Source organism: Tympanuchus pallidicinctus, unplaced genomic scaffold (assembly GCF_026119805.1).
Source record: "Tympanuchus pallidicinctus isolate F22 unplaced genomic scaffold, pur_lepc_1.0 scaffold3, whole genome shotgun sequence".
NCBI classification, from domain to species: domain Eukaryota; kingdom Metazoa; phylum Chordata; class Aves; order Galliformes; family Phasianidae; genus Tympanuchus; species Tympanuchus pallidicinctus.
Window position 1 is genome coordinate 14,035,874 of NW_026294747.1, and position 18,014 is coordinate 14,053,887.

Below are 18,014 nucleotides of genomic sequence, written 5' to 3' on the forward strand. Positions count from 1 at the left end.
TTTGACATTGTAAGTGAATGAGGAATGTTTTAAAGTTTTTTCCAGTTCAAAGTTCAGTGTCCTCTTCCACTCACAATGCTGTTACCTTCCACACCTGCACTCTCCATCTCTTTCCAGATTGGCTTCAGTTATTTGGCGCCGTCATGTTTCCATTCCCTTAAAATACATAATTTATTAATAATCAGCTTAATGTTGTAGTATTTCTTCAGACTCACCTCAGAAAAAGGAATTATTTTGTAAGATAGTTTTTATTGCATTTTCAATGAAGTGTGAATTAGCACATTAACGAGCTTGCCTGTTACCACTGATTTTATTCACTTACAAGTAAACTGGCAACAACTTGAGCTTGGTTTCAAGGCTGTGGTAACCAAGAGTCCTGAAGATACTTAATAGAGCATCAAGCAGATCATCTTGGAAATCAGTGTTTGGGCAATTAAAAGCTCAGGTAGCTGGGAATGGTATCAGTTCTGATATCAGCAGGGATGTTTTCACTGAGTTGGGTGGCTTAAGTCCTCATATGGTTAAGTATTGTAGCATGAGAGGCTGTGGGCTGTTGTGTTTTCAGGTGTCTTTTGTTCGTCAGCTGAATTTATTGATCGGTAGTTAACAGCACATAAGCTTTAAGAAGCAGCTAAATGCTTCCTGGCAGCTTCAGGGCTCACATCCACGTGATACTGAATCTTGGGCCAGGGCTCTGCCTTCACAGTGAGTGTTTTGGAAGGATAAAACATGATCTGTGTCTTATTTAAATACTGTGGAAGTGGTAAAATACCTTGAAAAGGGCTCAGGCCATAGAACTACTCTGCAGGATCCTGTTTGAAGGTGATCCATTACCATGATCTTCAGTGGAGGAAATCAAAGTGAAAGCAGCTGGGAGAGCTTAATTATTTCCATGTGGTGCTGTTGTCAGCTGTTGGCAAACTGTGTGTCCATAAAGGCTGTTGTGGCTGTGTGTAAGTGGCCTCAAATCTGCTGTGCTTTGCTGGATGCTAGAATGCAGTACTTGCAGTTTTTAATTGTTTGTATGTTCTAAATTAAGATGTTTCTATGCTGTGAAGTTGGGAGGGGCTTGAGAAGAGGCAAGGAAACTTATGGAAAAAATAAATCTCAATCTCTAATTTCTCTGTATGGGAAAAGGCAGGAGTTTATTATTTATTATTCCTTTCTGCAGGAAAGGAATAAATGAAAATTGATTCAAGGTTCATAATATTTTTTTAAGACCTGAAACTATGACTTTTTTTTTTTATTTTTACAAAAATAATGGATAAAATTGTGTAATTTGTTCTGTAAAGTTTTGCGTAGTTTGAGACCAACTCTACATGCTTTTAAATCCCAAGATCACCAAACTGTCACAGCTCTGTATGATGCTCATAGCCCTGGCAAGCACTTTTGCACATACCTCCTATTTCACAGAACTACAGTAAGTCTATTTCTGTAAGCTACTGGGGCAATATTTGGAGACTGGTAAGCCAAATGAATGGCTTATCCTGCCAGCAACATAACCTTGAAGCTTGAGAAAAGAAAGTGTGAGAACAAGAAATATGAAAGTGAATGTATCAGTAGCAATGCTCTGGTATAACTTGAGCTCCCTCTTTGAGCGCATGTGTTCTGTGTAGAGGTAAAATTAACAATGCAGGAACTCCATGTGTCACTGGGAGACAAGTAGGGGACTTGTAGGAATACAGCAAACTCGTTACACGCAGTGGTATTGTACTATGAGCATGCATGTGCTGCCAGTCGTCAACAAGCAAGGCAGGTGGATGGAACTCCATTGTTTTTATTGTTAAAAAGCATTGAAATATTTCCTTAAATCACTGCTTGGAGAGTCTGCTTCAAAAGAAGAGGAAGAGGAAAAATGGCAGTGAAATGTGGTCAGGGAAGGGATGTTTGGTGTATGTCTTTGTTTTTAAAGGGAAATCAATTCTTGTGCCTTTTTTTCTCTGAAGCCCTGAGCAGAAGCAAATCCAGGGGACTTGTGCTTACAAGTAAGTAGAGTTCAGGAGACACACGGAGACTTCATGGAACAAATGCTGTACTGCTACTGCAAGTCCAGGGCATGTCTAAATAAAACCAGAAAACCAAATTAACTAATCATGTACTAATCATGTATGCTTACTCTGGGCTTTCCAAAATGCAAACTATCAACAGTAGAAGACAGAAGACTGGGAATAGCCTAAGAGACTAGAAATAGTTTCAAAAGATTGGGTGAAAGTAGTTGCACTGTAAACTGAGAAGCAACGGCTCCAGTTTATTTTGGTGAATGAAGAACAGTAAGTCCCTATTGCTCAATTTTTCCTGTAATCCCAAGAAAAATTTGAAAAAATTGCATGATCTAGCAATATCAGATAAGGAGGAATTTCCCTCTGGTGGGTGGTGATGCTTTGTAAAGCTACCTGTCCACAGCAGAACTAAGGAGGTAGTTACTGTGTGTCAGTCGTCTTTAGAGAAGAAAACGACCGGTAGAGGGCAGCTTAAGGCTTAAACTGGAATATACTGGAGTATATAATGTGTTAATATGGCACTAAAGTTAGTTCAGGAGATCCAGCCCAGAAAAAGTTAAGGACAGTTTGTAGTTGGTTAGACAGTTAGTTAGTAAGGACAGCTTGTAGTTAGTGAGCATAGCACTAAATGCTCAAGAGTCCAGGGATTAGGGAGCTGGGGAGGAAGGAGGAAATGCACACATCCCACTGGCTTCAGTACAAACCCAAAGGCAACATTGAAAGCATTTCAGATTTTGTTTGTGTTACTGTTTTTTTGTTTTGTTTGTTTATTTTTCAGCCTGGACTGGGACCTGTCAGCTCTGCAGGCACCAGTTTACTCAGCTCAGGTTAATATTGCTATCTCAGCATTGTGATGCCAGGCCTCAAACAGCTGGTGAATGTGAGTGCCTCTTACACAGTGAGCCCTCATGCAGCTGAGAGCGCTGATCGCTTACCCAAGTACAGTGCTAGATCAAAACCCTCTCTGTTCTGGGTGCTGTGCCCAAAGTGCTGAATGCTGTGGAAGCCAGAAATGTGGAAGCTGCACTGAAGTTGGCTGAGTGCTTCACATACTGGGCACTCATCAGGACTGACGGGCTGTGTAATTGTAGCAATACCTGGTGTTCAGGTCAGAGTGGTGAATTTATGGCACTGATGGTGCCCAGCCTGTCTGGATTCAGCCTTTGTTCTTGACAAGAATGTGAATCAATGGATCAGAGATGGTGCAGGAAGTGCACCACTGTCCTAGCTAGCAATCCTACCTGCAGACCTACGGCAGGCCTGGCAAAGTGTAGCTGTGATGCGGAATTCAACAGTAAAACATTTTTTAAGGAAAAAAAAACAAAAACTCTGTCATTAAACTTCCCATTACTTAGAAAGTGAAAACAGTATCAGTCACTGAAACTGGAAAATGCTGAAAGTTTTATTGATCACATAAGAGACAAGATGAACAGGGAAACAGTCTCTTCCCTGTCACCGAGTGATGTCTTTTAAGAGCATTATATCCATACAAATGCTATGCAATAAAACTTTCTCTAGTCATAAGAGTTGAGTGCAATGTAGCTACAATGTTTCCTAGTTTTGTTTTTGGAGCCATTACAACTTTTCCCAAAACGCTGTTTTTGTGATTGTGCTGGTACATATTGACATATTTGCATAATGTACAGAAAGTTATTTCACATGGTTGCTGCTTTTTTACCTTGAAAACTGTATCACTTAAATAAAATATTATACTTAAGGGTTCTTTGGCTTTTATAAGCAAGAAAAAAGAAAAGGCGATGACAAACAAATATCAGTTAAAGAAGGAGCACAAGTTATCTTGAGGAAGATATGGTTCCAGCTTTCCTAGGGCCTATTTTTGTTGTTTTTGCAATGATCATGTCTGTTTTTGGCTGATTTTTGACTGGTAATCGTCTGCTTCAAGGCTTTGTGAGTTGCATCCGTTCATACACTGGCATTGATCCACATAGACGTAGCTATAGTTTATGCTTGTTCCATTTTGGCAATTCAGGATCACATCTCTTCTGTGGCTGCTGAGCTCTTGGCAGCAACTACAGTTATGTTGCATCTGGTTTGCTTTAAGAGAATACCTGCGTTCCGACAGAAAAAGAAGACTTTCTCATTAAACATCAACAAATAGGAGCATTGTGTGAATATGATTTTAATATAAGAAGAGTGAAACCTCTTCTTGCTTCATCTGAGTCTGATTCTATTCATGAGACTCATACACACATTACTTTTGCTGTTGTTCTATGACCATTTAATATAAACTCAATAGAAACAAAGCTGAGGAGATTTCAACTTACGTGGAGGAGCCAGGACAAGTCCCTTCGCAATATCCCAACTCAACAGCTTCAGGAGATTTACAGTCTTCGTATTGGATTACAGTTTTTGTGCTGTAAGCTTTGCAGTTAGTAGCTTCAAAAGAATAGGAAAAAAAGATAAACATGCTTCAAATCTCTAGTTCAGAACTGAACTCTAAAACAATTTTGAAGTGCATGATGGCAATGGTGATGAGGAGACAGTTGGACTAGATGATCTTATAGGTCATTTCCAACTTTGTGATTCTATGATTCTATGTCTCATTACTGAGACTATGTACAATAGGCAACAGTAGATGCTACTGTATACTACAGCTGGAGATTTCAAGTGTTTTTTTTTTATCTTGGCTGTACAGTGTGTTTGGAAGATATAAGCTGAGGATTGAGCGTGAGGGTTTGTTTTGTGCTACTCACGGTCCAGGAAATTCACCATTGCTTCAAAAGGAAAAAGTATAGAAAGGGTTACTGAAAAGTGAAAGCTAGGTCAGTGAAGAATCTTTCCTTCCACTCAGATACAGATAGAAGTTTAATATAATTACCTGTAAGAGGAAAGCACTTGCTTGGTATTACTTACGTTTACATATCTTGCAGCAGCCATCAGGAGTAGTCTCTGCTTCATCCTTTGCAGAAATAAAGAAGGATACGTATTATAACACGGATGACAATACCGAGCGTGTTAACAAGTTGGCATTGCTAACGCTCAGCTGAAGGCTTCTCTGTGATGAACACTGAATGAAACTGTGGATGTCTTGCTGGCTGATTCATCGCAACAGAAATCTTGAATCACTGTAAGCTCGTGTAAAAATACCAAGCTTCACTTTGATACTGCTGTTACAGCAATGTTACTTTCATCCTTAAAACATTTCTGCAACTTCAATGGAAATAACTTGTTGCATTCTTCCTGACTCTCTCACCCCCTTGCTCTTCTACACTACATTGAGTAAAAGCTGGAGCGATGAAAACTTACGGGATCGCACTCCAGTGGACCGTAGTCGGGACATACTCGTTTCGTTTGAACTGCAACGTATTGATCTTCAATTATTTCACATTTGTAGTGGCTGCACAGATCAAGTGGCAGAATCTTACCAACCTAAGATTTTAAGGGAAGAAAAAAATTATTTTTTTTCCATTGTAATCAGACACTGTATGATTACTTCAAAAATGTTTAAGTTCTCACACCTCAAAGATTTTTAGATGAATTTGAGTTCTTTGCCAAATGGGAGAAGCCTAATTTTTGTGAACTATGGCTGTCCTGAAAGTTCATATCGTAGATCTTGGGGCCAGATTCTTTCCAGGGGCATGCAGCAGTAGAATAGGGGGCAATGGGCACAAACTGGCACACAGGAAGTTCCATACGTGGAATTCCATATGGAGGTATTCAGGAATTTCCAAGTAAGTCTTCAGAGACTTAAGTTTTACTCTGTATTAGTGTTTTCAGAGTACTTTCAGTGTTAAATAAATTCTGACTGGGAAGGGATATATTGGCTGGTGAGAGAAGGAAAAGATTACTTACTTCGAGCAGAACAGTCTCGTTATTTAGATGAATTATGCAAGATGATACTTCACACTTCCCACAGCACTCTCCATCCTCAATCTTATATTGGTGACCCTACTCACAAGAGATGAAAGAGAAAGTGTGTTGAGTTGATGATGGACGGTTCTGGTCTTACGACAGTACTACTGTTTGAAGGTTGATAGGGCATCCCATTGAATCTCAACTCACCAGTGGACAAGATGTTTCACATTTAAGTGCTTCGCACTTCACAATGTTTTTCCCTTTCTCAGAAGAGCAGGTACAATTCTTACATGAATCTATTACAAATGTTCCACTCTGAAAAATTGGAAAGAAAAAATAACATCTGTTCATGAAGTGTCTTTATAACACACAGGTGAAGGTGGGAGACGTGCTGTATACTATTAAGTTTTCTGAAGTGCAATTAAGCAAAAAATCTGGCTTTATTTTTGAAGGTTCGTAGGGTTATTTCAAACATTTGAGCTTTAACAATACATCAGCTTCTTTGGAAAAAAAAAAAATACTGAATTCCACAAATAGAAGAAAGAAACTGCTAAAAATGATGCACTCTTGTTTTAAGCTTCTTGAGGAACAGAGGTTAGGGTTGTAAATTGACATGGATTGGGAAAAGAATTTTCCAAAGGGCTTTTGTGGTAGAAAGGGTTTACATTTAATTTCTAGTAAAATGCCACTGCTCACCTCATATATTTTACCATTAATCTCACAGGTGTTTGAACGTTGCCCTGAAAAACAACCAAAATAAAAATCAGCAAACTCAAACTGTGGAAATACATAAGAAGTTAAGATGTTACCAACATTTGTTAATAGCATAGAGATTATGGAAAATTTGAATTCAAGCTCAAACCAGTTAAAAAACATCCATAGCTGGATGTTAAAGAATCTATCTTTTAATTGGCCAGAAGAGTTGAGTAGAAATGGCACCAAACTTGAGCTAAACACAAAAAAATTCCTTTCTTGCCCTTTCCATATTGGTTCTTTTCAAATAAAACAGAGTTGTATTCTGTTTGAACACTTGAAGACCAGTAGCCTTCAAAAATGCCTTTGTATATTGATACCTTATGACTTCTCAGAATGGAACTTGGATGTGAGATCAACTGGAAAAGTGGTATTTTTTACTGAAGTAATACAGTTTGATAACATGCCAGATTCCATTTGTGGCTTTCACAGCATTACTTCAGACTTCGTAGTTTCTCTTGATTTTCCTCTTTCAGGCTTATTTGTAGCTAGTTTTCTTTTTGATTCTTTTATTTAAAAAAGTAAGTATATAAATAAACATATGGATTATAGATTTTATTAATGTTCTACAATACTGTAAGAGTAATTATTATTTTTCGTACATCAGCAATTCAGTTTCTAATTATGATTTACTTTGTTCCTTCATATTACCTGCTTTTCTAGTGAACTCTGAAGATTTCTGCTGCCTCACTGTTATGTTTACGTATCTTTGGTTAGCTGTAGTTACATGAATGTTAATGAACTTGAAGTACTTGAACTATCCTGTTCTCTAAGCAGATATTAAGAATAATGTTTTTAGCTGAACTCGTATTGCCTATTTAGCTAGAAATTGATGTGCATTCAATAAGTGAGAACAATTTAAAGAAGGTTTTGCTGTTACCACGATGGATGTAGGATCTGCCTAGATACTAACAGAAGCACAGTGTAGCCTGGTGCATACGTTGGTATTTTTAGTACTTACGGCATTCAAGTTGAGGACAGCACGGGTCTGTTACTGGTACTACAGGTAAGGCAATAAATCCTGCGTCACAAACTACTTCCTCTATTTCGCATGGGAGCAGCCGACATTCTGCCGTAGCAGTGTGTGGATCACAGACACACTCCTCGCACTGCGTTGTCCATCTCTCTCCAGGCTGAAAATACAAAAATGATGTATTTTGATGTGCCCTTTCGCTCTAGTTATTCGTGGCCAACTTGACTTAGACTCTCACGCTTAGTAAGGATTCCAGATAAAAGTTTTGGTACCATATGATTTCCAAACTTAAGAGCAAGCAAGCTGCGAACAATAAAATAACTGTCTTCTGTGTAGGGGAAAAAAAAAAAAAAAAAGCATTGTAACATTTTCATACCTAGTCCACTTATTTTTGTGATGTTTGAATATTCTTAAAAGTCTCTGCTATTATATTACCGGACTTTTCTATCTCTAGATGCATAAAAAGCCTGATGGTGCAAGGTTTGAAATATGTTTTATCAGGATATTCTTCCATGACAAACTCTGTTATTGAAATATGTGCAAGTTGATGTGAAATGAGGACAGAGGATAGAAGTTGAGATGTTTTTGCAATGGTAATATATTAAAATAAAGAAGGGAATCACCTTTCGCGAAGGATTGACATCAGTACAGTTTCTTTCTGGTAAATTTGTGAAGGATGTTGCTGTGGATGAGGGGGCTTCTGTTGTAGTCTCTGAGGACACCGAAGTTAAAGCAGTTGTTGCAGGACATGGCCCCTGAAATGGAGCAATTTCACATTCTTTGCTGCAAAGTGCATAAAAATTACATCCAGCCTTATCTGTTCTGTTGTATACAACTTCTCCTGTAGAAAAAAAATGAAAGAAAAATTAAAAGACCAATGAAATTACTAAGAAAAAAAAAACCCAAAACAAAAAATATTGTGAAAACATGAAGCATATTACTCTGTCGAAGTGATTATTCTATTTAAGATTTATTTGATTATCTTTAATACATTATCAAGGGATCACACTGCTTATGAAAGTGATTATAACCATCAAGCAAGAAGCTTACCGGGAGAAAACAAGCCACCAAACACGTGGCAAAAACATGGAGTTGTTCCACTTGCTTCTGTTGTGGAAGGTGTGGTGTAGGAAGAACTGGAGACTGCAGAAGTGCTAGTAGTGTGTCTTGGCTGTGAAGTACCAGCTGTTGAGAACAAAACAGTTTAGCACAGCATTTGGTTCTCCTAATTGTTACATATTATAGGAATCTATCAGAATCTGGGCAAACCAAACCAATGGTTGCATTCGACTATTTGACCCACTTTCTGTAGTAAATAGATATTGGTGAAATCTTACTGCTCTGTACCAAGTAACATTTGGGATTTTGCAAATATTAGGACTTCTAGCATTAATATATTTTAATGTCTCAGAGTCACCAATATCACCTTTATGGTAATAAATATGAAACCATGGAATCTGCTAAAAGATGTAGGATAAGCACAATGGCTGATAATTTTTTTTTCCGTTGAAAGAAAAACATGTAATAGTAGAAGTCACAGTAGAAAATTACACCAGTGATATTCTAATAAACTAACTGCAAAAAAATAGCTTTCTGATTTTGATGATGACCTACCAGAACGGCTTGAAGTAGGGGACTGAGCTGTAGTCTGTGTTACTAGAGTGGAGGACAAGGAGGTGATAGTACTGGTGGGGGAGCTGGGCACTGAGGTTGTGGTGGTGACGATGGTGGTTGTGCTTCCTGCTACAGGAGGTGAGGTCCTGGTGGTGCTGGCACTGCTGGTAGGTACGGTGGTGCTTCCTGCACTTGTGGATGTAACGGTGGTTGTGCTTTTTGTTGGAGGAGGTGAGGTCTTGGTGGTGCTGGCACTGGAGGTAGGTACAGGGGTCCCTGCACTTGTGGAAGAAATGGTGGTTGTACCTTCTGTTGTAAGCGGAACAGTCTTGGTTGTACTTCCAGCCGTGACTGTAGTTGGGCCTGCTGACGGAGTGCTGGTGGTCTTGGTGACTCCGGTGGTGCTTGTGGTGGTGGTCTCAGAAGATGTGGGGATAGTAGAGGCAGTAGTGGGTGTTGTTGTAGTCTGGAAGCGTCCAGTGGGTGGCGTTACTGAAGTGGTTCCAGTTGAGATGCTTGGCTTAGAGACAGAAGTGGGTTTTGCTGTAGGCTGGGTTTGACCAGAGGACGAAGTTGCTGGAATGGCGCTAGTTGACGACATGGGTGTGATAGTACTGGTGGGGGAGCTGGGCACTGAGGTTGTGGTGGTGAGAATGGTGGTCGTGCTCCCTGGTACAGGAGGAGTGGTCTTGGTGGTGCTGGCACTGGAGGTAGGTACGGTGGTCCCTGCACTTGTGGAAGAAATGGTGGTCCTAGCTTTTATTGGAGGAGGTGAGGTCCTGGTGGTGCTGGCACTGCTGGTAGGTATGGTGGTGCTTCCTGCACTTGTGGATGTAATGGTGGTTGTGCTTTCTGTTGGAGGAGGTGAGGTCTTGGTGGTGCTGGCACTGGAGGTAGGTACAGTGGTCCCTGCACTTGTGGAAGAAACGGTGGTCGTACCTTCTGTTGTAAGCGGAACAGTCTTGGTTGTACTTCCAGCCGTGACTGTAGTTGGGCCTGCTGACGGAGTGCTGGTGGTCTTGGTGACTCCGGTGGTGCTTGTGGTGGTGGTCTCAGAAGACGTGGGGATAGTAGAGGCAGTAGTGGGTGTTGTTGTAGTCTGGTAGACCTCAGTGGGTGGCGTTACTGAAGTGGTTCCAGTTGAGGTGCTTGGCTTAGAGACAGTAGTGGGTTTTGCTGTAGGCTGGGTTTGACCAGAGGACGAAGTTGCTGGAATGGCGCTAGTTGACGACATGGGTGTGATAGTACTGGTGGGGGAGCTGGGCACTGAGGTTGTGGTGGTGAGAATGGTGGTCGTGCTCCCTGGTACAGGAGGAGTGGTCTTGGTGGTGCTGGCACTGGAGGTAGGTACGGTGGTCCCTGCACTTGTGGAAGAAATGGTGGTCCTAGCTTTTATTGGAGGAGGTGATGTCTTGGTGGTGCTGGCATTGCTGGTAGGTATGGTGGTGCTTCCTGCACCTGTGGATGTAATGGTGGTCGTGCTTTCTGTTGGAGGTGGTGACGTCTTGGTGGTGCTGGCACTGCTGGTAGGTATGGTGGTGCTTCCTGCACTTGTGGATGTAACGGTGGTTGTGCTTTCTATTGGAGGAGGTGAGGTCTTGGTGGTGCTGGCACTGGAGGTAGGTACAGTGGTCCCTGCACTTGTGGAAGAAACGGTGGTCGTACCTTCTGTTGTAAGCGGAACAGTCTTGGTTGTACTTCCAGCTGTGACTGTAGTTGGGCCTGCTGACGGAGTGCTGGTGGTCTTGGTGACTCCGGTGGTGCTTGTGGTGGTGGTCTCAGAAGACGTGGGGATAGTAGAGGCAGTAGTGGGTGTTGTTGTAGTCTGGTAGACCTCAGTGGGTGGCGTTACTGAAGTGGTTCCAGTTGAGATGCTTGGCTTAGAGACAGTAGTGGGTTTTGCTGTAGGCTGGGTTTGACCAGAGGACGAAGTTGCTGGAATGGCGCTAGTTGACGACATGGGTGTGATAGTACTGGTGGGGGAGCTGGGCACTGAGGTTGTGGTGGTGAGAATGGTGGTCGTGCTCCCTGGTACGGGAGGAGTGGTCTTGGTGGTGCTGGCACTGGAGGTAGGTACGGTGGTCCCTGCACTTGTGGAAGAAATGGTGGTCCTAGCTTTTATTGGAGGAGGTGATGTCTTGGTGGTGCTGGCATTGCTGGTAGGTACGGTGGTGCTTCCTGCACTTGTGGATGTAATGGTGGTTGTGCTTTCTGTTGGAGGAGGTGAGGTCTTGGTGGTGCTGGCACTGGAGGTAGGTACAGTGGTCCCTGCACTTGTGGAAGAAACGGTGGTCGTACCTTCTGTTGTAAGCGGAACAGTCTTGGTTGTACTTCCAGCTGTGACTGTAGTTGGGCCTGCTGACGGAGTGCTGGTGGTCTTGGTCACACCCGTGGTGCTTGTGGTGGTGGTCTCAGAAGACGTGGAGATAGTAGAGGCAGTAGTGGGTGTTGTTGTAGTCTGGAAGCGTCCAGTGGGGGGCGTTACTGAAGTGGTTCCAGTTGAGGTGCTTGGCTTAGAGACAGAAGTGGGTTTTGCTGTAGGCTGGGTTTGACCAGAGGACGAAGTTGCTGGAATGGCGCTAGTTGACGACATGGGTGTGATAGTACTGGTGGGGGAGCTGGGCACTGAGGTTGTGGTGGTGAGAATGGTGGTCGTGCTCCCTGGTACAGGAGGAGTGGTCTTGGTGGTGCTGGCACTGGAGGTAGGTACGGTGGTCCCTGCACTTGTGGAAGAAATGGTGGTCCTAGCTTTTATTGGAGGAGGTGATGTCTTGGTGGTGCTGGCACTGCTGGTAGGTATGGTGGTGCTTCCTGCACTAGTGGATGTAATGGTGGTTGTGCTTTCTGTTGGAGGAGGTGATGTCTTGGTGGTGCTGGCATTGCTGGTAGGTATGGTGGTGCTTCCTGCACTTGTGGATGTAACGGTGGTCGTGCTTTCTGTTGGAGGTGGTGACGTCTTGGTGGTGCTGGCACTGCTGGTTGGTGTGGTGCTTCCTGCACTTGTGGATGTAACGGTGGTTGTGCTTTCTGTTGGAGGAGGTGAGGTCTTGGTGGTGCTGGCACTGGAGGTAGGTACAGGGGTCCCTGCACTTGTGGAAGAAACGGTGGTCGTACCTTCTGTTGTAAGCGGAACAGTCTTGGTTGTACTTCCAGCTGTGACTGTAGTTGGGCCTTCTGACGGAGTGCTGGTGGTCTTGGTGACTCCGGTGGTGCTTGTGGTGGTGGTCTCAGAAGATGTGGGGATAGTAGAGGCAGTAGTGGGTGTTGTTGTAGTCTGGTAGACCTCAGTGAGTAGCGTTACTGAAGTGGTTCCAGTTGAGGTGTTTGGCGTAGTGCCTGGAGTCGGTGATGTTGTCGAGCACTGTTTTCGGTCACAGCACAGCACACTGACCTGGTAGTTGAAGCACATGGGGTACTTGCTCTTCTGATCCTGGTTTCTGCACTCAAGCCCAACTTCGAGGCTGCACTTCAGTTTCTGGTCCAAGCTCTCCAGGCTCCTGTCAGGGTAGTTTTCAGCACGGCACCTGATGTCCTGTGGCTGGGAGCACAGGTCATAACCAGCGGCACGGATATTTGCATAGGTCTCAAAGTCTCCATCCTGGCTACCAGAGCTTGGGAAATCCACATCAAACCACTGCGTCCAGGCACAGCGTGGCTGGCAGCTGGTTGTGTTGGGAGAGGTGGTGGCAGTAGTGGTGGGTGAGGTGGGGATGGTGACTGTGCTCCTAGTTGTAAGAGGAGTGGTCTTGGTGGTGCTGGCACTGCTGGTAGGTGTGGTGCTTCCTGCACTTGTGGATGTAACGGTGGTCGTGCTTTCTGTTGGAGGTGGTGACGTCTTGGTGGTGCTGGCACTGCTGGTAGGTGTGGTGCTTCCTGCACTAGTGGATGTAACGGTGGTTGTGCTTTCTGTTGGAGGAGGTGAGGTCTCAGTGGTGCTGGCACTGGAGGTAGGTACAGGAGTCCCTGCACTTGTGGAAGAAACGGTGGTCGTACCTTCTGTTGTAAGCGGAACAGTCTTGGTTGTACTTCCAGCTGTGACTGTAGTTGGGCCTGCTGACGGAGTGCTGGTGGTCTTGGTCACTCCGGTGGTGCTTGTGGTGGTGGTCTCAGAAGATGTGGGGATAGTAGAGGCAGTAGTGGGTGTTGTTGTAGTCTGGAAGCGTCCAGTGGGGGGCGTTACTGATGTGGTTCCAGTTGAGGTGCTTGGCTTAGAGACAGAAGTGGGTTTTGCTGTAGGCTGGGTTTGACCAGAGGACGAAGTTGCTGGAATGGCGCTAGTTGACGACATGGGTGTGATAGTACTGGTGGGGGAGCTGGGCACTGAGGTTGTGGTGGTGAGAATGGTGGTCGTGCTCCCTGGTACAGGAGGAGTGGTCTTGGTGGTGCTGGCACTGGAGGTAGGTACGGTGGTCCCTGCACTTGTGGAAGAAATGGTGGTCCTAGCTTTTATTGGAGGAGGTGATGTCTTGGTGATGCTGGCACTGCTGGTAGGTATGGTGGTGCTTCCCGCACCTGTGGATGTAATGGTGGTCGTGTTTTCTGTTGGAGGTGGTGACGTCTTGGTGGTGCTGGCACTGCTGGTAGGTGTGGTGCTTCCTGCACTAGTGGATGTAATGGTGGTTGTGCTTTCTGTTGGAGGAGGTGAGGTCTTGGTGGTGCTGGCACTGGAGGTAGGTACAGTGGTCCCTGCACTTGTGGAAGAAACGGTGGTCGTACCTTCTGTTGTAAGCGGAACAGTCTTGGTTGTACTTCCAGCTGTGACTGTAGTTGGGCCTGCTGACGGAGTGCTGGTGGTCTTGGTGACTCCGGTGGTGCTTGTGGTGGTGGTCTCAGAAGACGTGGGGATAGTAGAGGCAGTAGTGGGTGTTGTTGTAGTCTGGTAGACCTCAGTGAGTAGCGTTACTGAAGTGGTTCCAGTTGAGGTGCTTGGCGTAGTGCCTGGAGTCGGTGATGTTGTCGAGCACTGTTTTCGGTCACAGCACAGCACACTGACCTGGTAGTTGAAGCACATGGGGTACTTGCTCTTCTGATCCTGGTTTCTGCACTCAAGCCCAACTTCGAGGCTGCACTTCAGTTTCTGGTCCAAGCTCTCCAGGCTCCTGTCAGGGTAGTTTTCAGCACGGCACCTGATGTCCTGTGGCTGGGAGCACAGGTCATAACCAGCGGCACGGATATTTGCATAGGTCTCAAAGTCTCCATCCTGGCTACCAGAGCTTGGGAAATCCACATCAAACCACTGCGTCCAGGCACAGCGTGGCTGGCAGCTGGTTGTGTTGGGAGAGGTGGTGGCAGTAGTGGTGGGTGAGGTGGGGATGGTGACTGTGCTCCCAGTTGTAAGAGGAGTGGTCTTGGTGGTGCTGGCACTGCTGGTAGGTGTGGTGCTTCCTGCACTTGTGGATGTAACGGTGGTCGTGCTTTCTGTTGGAGGAGGTGAGGTCTCAGTGGTGCTGGCACTGGAGGTAGGTACAGGGGTCCCTGCACTTGTGGAAGAAACGGTGGTCGTACCTTCTGTTGTAAGTGGAACAGTCTTGGTTGTACTTCCAGCTGTGACTGTAGTTGGGCCTGCTGACGGAGTGCTGGTGGTCTTGGTGACTCCGGTGGTGCTTGTGGTGGTGGTCTCAGAAGATGTGGGGATAGTAGAGGCAGTAGTGGGTGTTGTTGTAGTCTGGTAGACCTCAGTGAGTAGCGTTACTGAAGTGGTTCCAGTTGAGGTGCTTGGCGTAGTGCCTGGAGTCGGTGATGTTGTCGAGCACTGTTTTCGGTCACAGCACAGCACACTGACCTGGTAGTTGAAGCACATGGGGTACTTGCTCTTCTGATCCTGGTTTCTACACTCAAGCCCAACTTCGAGGCTGCACTTCAGTTTCTGGTCCAAGCTCTCCAGGCTCCTGTCAGGGTAGTTTTCAGCACGGCACCTGATGTCCTGTGGCTGGGAGCACAGGTCATAACCAGCGGCACGGATATTTGCATAGGTCTCAAAGTCTCCATCCTGGCTACCAGAGCTTGGGAAATCCACATCAAACCACTGCGTCCAGGCACAGCGTGGCTGGCAGCTGGTTGTGTTGGGAGAGGTGGTGGCAGTAGTGGTGGGTGAGGTGGGGATGGTGACTGTGCTCCCAGTCGTAAGAGGAGTGGTCTTGGTGGTGCTGGCACTGCTGGTAGGTGTGGTGCTTCCTGCACTTGTGGATGTAATGGTGGTTGTGCTTTCTGTTGGAGGAGGTGAGGTCTTGGTGGTGCTGGCACTGGAGGTAGGTACAGGGGTCCCTGCACTTGTGGAAGAAACGGTGGTCGTACCTTCTGTTGTAAGTGGAACAGTCTTGGTTGTACTTCCAGCTGTGACTGTAGTTGGGCCTGCTGACGGAGTGCTGGTGGTCTTGGTGACTCCGGTGGTGCTTGTGGTGGTGGTCTCAGAAGACGTGGGGATAGTAGAGGCAGTAGTGGGTGTTGTTGTAGTCTGGTAGACCTCAGTGGGTGGCGTTACTGAAGTGGTTCCAGTTGAGGTGCTTGGCGTAGTGCCTGGAGTCGGTGATGTTGTCGAGCACTGTTTTCGGTCACAGCACAGCACACTGACCTGGTAGTTGAAGCACATGGGGTACTTGCTCTTCTGATCCTGGTTTCTACATTCAAGCCCAACTTCGAGGCTGCACTTCAGTTTCTGGTCCAAGCTCTCCAGGCTCCTGTCAGGGTAGTTTTCAGCACGGCACCTGATGTCCTGTGGCTGGGAGCACAGGTCATAACCAGCGGCACGGATATTTGCATAGGTCTCAAAGTCTCCATCCTGGCTACCAGAGCTTGGGAAATCCACATCAAACCACTGCGTCCAGGCACAGCGTGGCTGGCAGCTGGTTGTGTTGGGAGAGGTGGTGGCAGTAGTGGTGGGTGAGGTGGGGATGGTGACTGTGCTCCCAGTCGTAAGAGGAGTGGTCTTGGTGGTGCTGGCACTGCTGGTAGGTATGGAGCTTCCTGCACCTGTGGATGTAATGGTGGTCGTGCTTTCTGTTGGAGGTGGTGACGTCTTGGTGGTGCTGGCACTGCTGGTAGGTGTTGTTGATGAAGTTGTTGATGCAATGGTGGTCGTACTTTCTGTTTGGTGCACTGATGTCTTAGTGGTATCTGCACTACTGGTATGTTTTGATATTGTCGTTTCTTTTTGTTGTGGTCTTGTTCCTATTGGTGACATTGTTGTTTTATTTTTTGTCTGTATTGGAATTGCTGTTGTTTCAGTAGTTGTGAATGTAGTTTGTTGTGTTTGTTTTGGTGTTGTAGTTGTTATTTCTGAACATGATATATATTTACAGCATAATACTCTGATTTGGTAATTGAAGCATTTCTTATCTTCTTGGTCTTCGTTATTGCATTTCAATTCAGTGGTTTTATTGCATTGTATCTTTTGGTCATGATAGTTTATTGTCTTATCTGAGTGTTCATGTACTCTGCATTCAATGCTGCTCGTGGTATTACAAGTGTTTTTTCCTTGTCCTATGATATATTGAAAGGTTTCCTCTTCATTTTCAACCTCCATCCCATCATACCATTCTGACCACTCACATATATACTTCACGCATACACTTCTTGCTGGTGTTGTGGTTGCCATTTCTGTATTTCAAAGAAAGAAATATAAGTTTTGTTTTCTTCTACTGAGGAAAATGTCATTTAAAAAAGTTATTCAACTTCCATGCATTTATTGCTCTACATAATATTTGTATGTTAATATAGTATTTTAATGAACTTGTTTCGAGTATCTTTATTTTCAATTTTAATATAGGTTTTCATCTCATCTCTTTATTCCTTTTCTCATTTTTATTCTCATTACCACTGTCCACTTACTATTGCATAGCTACATAAATATACTAGTTTTAAAATATTTTTAAAAAATAATGAGTTTCCTAATTATTTTTAGTATTATGGCATTCATTTCTAAATTTATTATATAAACAGGTAATATTTATTTTATTTATATAATATATTATGGAATACATATTGATATTTCTTATTTTAATGAGATTTCTGTTCAGTATGTTAGCATTATGGAAATGAATGTATGAAGCACATACTCATTCCATCACATGAATGTTACAACCACTTAATAGAAGACTTAAATTTGATTATGCAGTTCTTGCTGTAGTATTCTGTAATTGTGATGAAATACTTCTCATTTTCTCTCAATTACATGGTCAGTATGAGTTCACTGCTGGAAAATGTAGATGTTCAGGTTATTAAAGATGATCAGATTGGAAAGATTCCAAAAAATGGTTTAAAATAATTTGAGCATTCCCTCAAAATTCTGTTTATGCTATTGTGGTCAGTAATTTTTGAAATGTCAGTAATTGTCTTTTGTGTTGGTCTAGAATTGCTGTTTTTTATTTGTAGGGAAGTGAGATTCTGAAAAGAGCAATAAGACAAGTAAGTTTCATCATTTTTCCACTGGAAAAAAAAAAACAAAACAGTAAAGTAGTGGAGACTGACTTTGTGAGAAATGCTGTATTTTTTATATATATTTTTAAGCAATTAAAGCTGCCAATTGAGTTGGTTGCTTCAGAAGTCAACAGTTTCAAATAAAAGTATGTGCTAATGGCTCATCCCCTTTAGGCAATTTTCAATCCCTCCTAGAGATTTTTCAGTTATTTTGAAAAGTATTCAATGCATACCTGTTGTAGGTTGACTGGTAGAAAATGTAAATGAGGTACTTGGGGTGGTTGTGATTCCACATTCAAATATATTTCTGCTTATTGTTCCATTGACATCACATGTTGCATGGAAACACCATCCACTTCCATCTGTGGTGTTGTAGATGAGTTCATTATATTTATAGATGTTGTTTTCATATATGCAGTTGCATGCTGTAATTGATAAGATTA

The 18,014-nt window shown here is 43.9% G+C and overlaps 1 protein-coding gene across 1 annotated transcript in view; it reads right to left on the minus strand.

Moving 5' to 3' along the window:
* Positions 1 to 3,381: 3,381 nt before the first annotated feature.
* LOC128086837 (mucin-5AC-like) overlaps positions 3,382 to 18,014 on the minus strand; it is a 35,710-nt gene continuing 21,077 nt past the window's right edge. The window contains exons 29-42 of the mRNA XM_052695805.1: positions 17,805 to 17,996; positions 13,215 to 16,323; positions 10,500 to 13,091; positions 9,157 to 10,049; positions 8,593 to 8,727; positions 8,166 to 8,383; positions 7,531 to 7,702; positions 6,513 to 6,556; positions 6,024 to 6,131; positions 5,814 to 5,909; positions 5,268 to 5,390; positions 4,875 to 4,920; positions 4,286 to 4,397; positions 3,382 to 4,069 (exon numbers count right to left, since the gene is read on the minus strand). Coding sequence (XP_052551765.1) covers positions 3,856 to 4,069; positions 4,286 to 4,397; positions 4,875 to 4,920; positions 5,268 to 5,390; positions 5,814 to 5,909; positions 6,024 to 6,131; positions 6,513 to 6,556; positions 7,531 to 7,702; positions 8,166 to 8,383; positions 8,593 to 8,727; positions 9,157 to 10,049; positions 10,500 to 13,091; positions 13,215 to 16,323; positions 17,805 to 17,996 — 8,054 coding nt within the window. The 3' untranslated portion in view covers positions 3,382 to 3,855. The remainder of the gene's footprint in view (positions 4,070 to 4,285; positions 4,398 to 4,874; positions 4,921 to 5,267; positions 5,391 to 5,813; positions 5,910 to 6,023; positions 6,132 to 6,512; positions 6,557 to 7,530; positions 7,703 to 8,165; positions 8,384 to 8,592; positions 8,728 to 9,156; positions 10,050 to 10,499; positions 13,092 to 13,214; positions 16,324 to 17,804; positions 17,997 to 18,014) is intronic.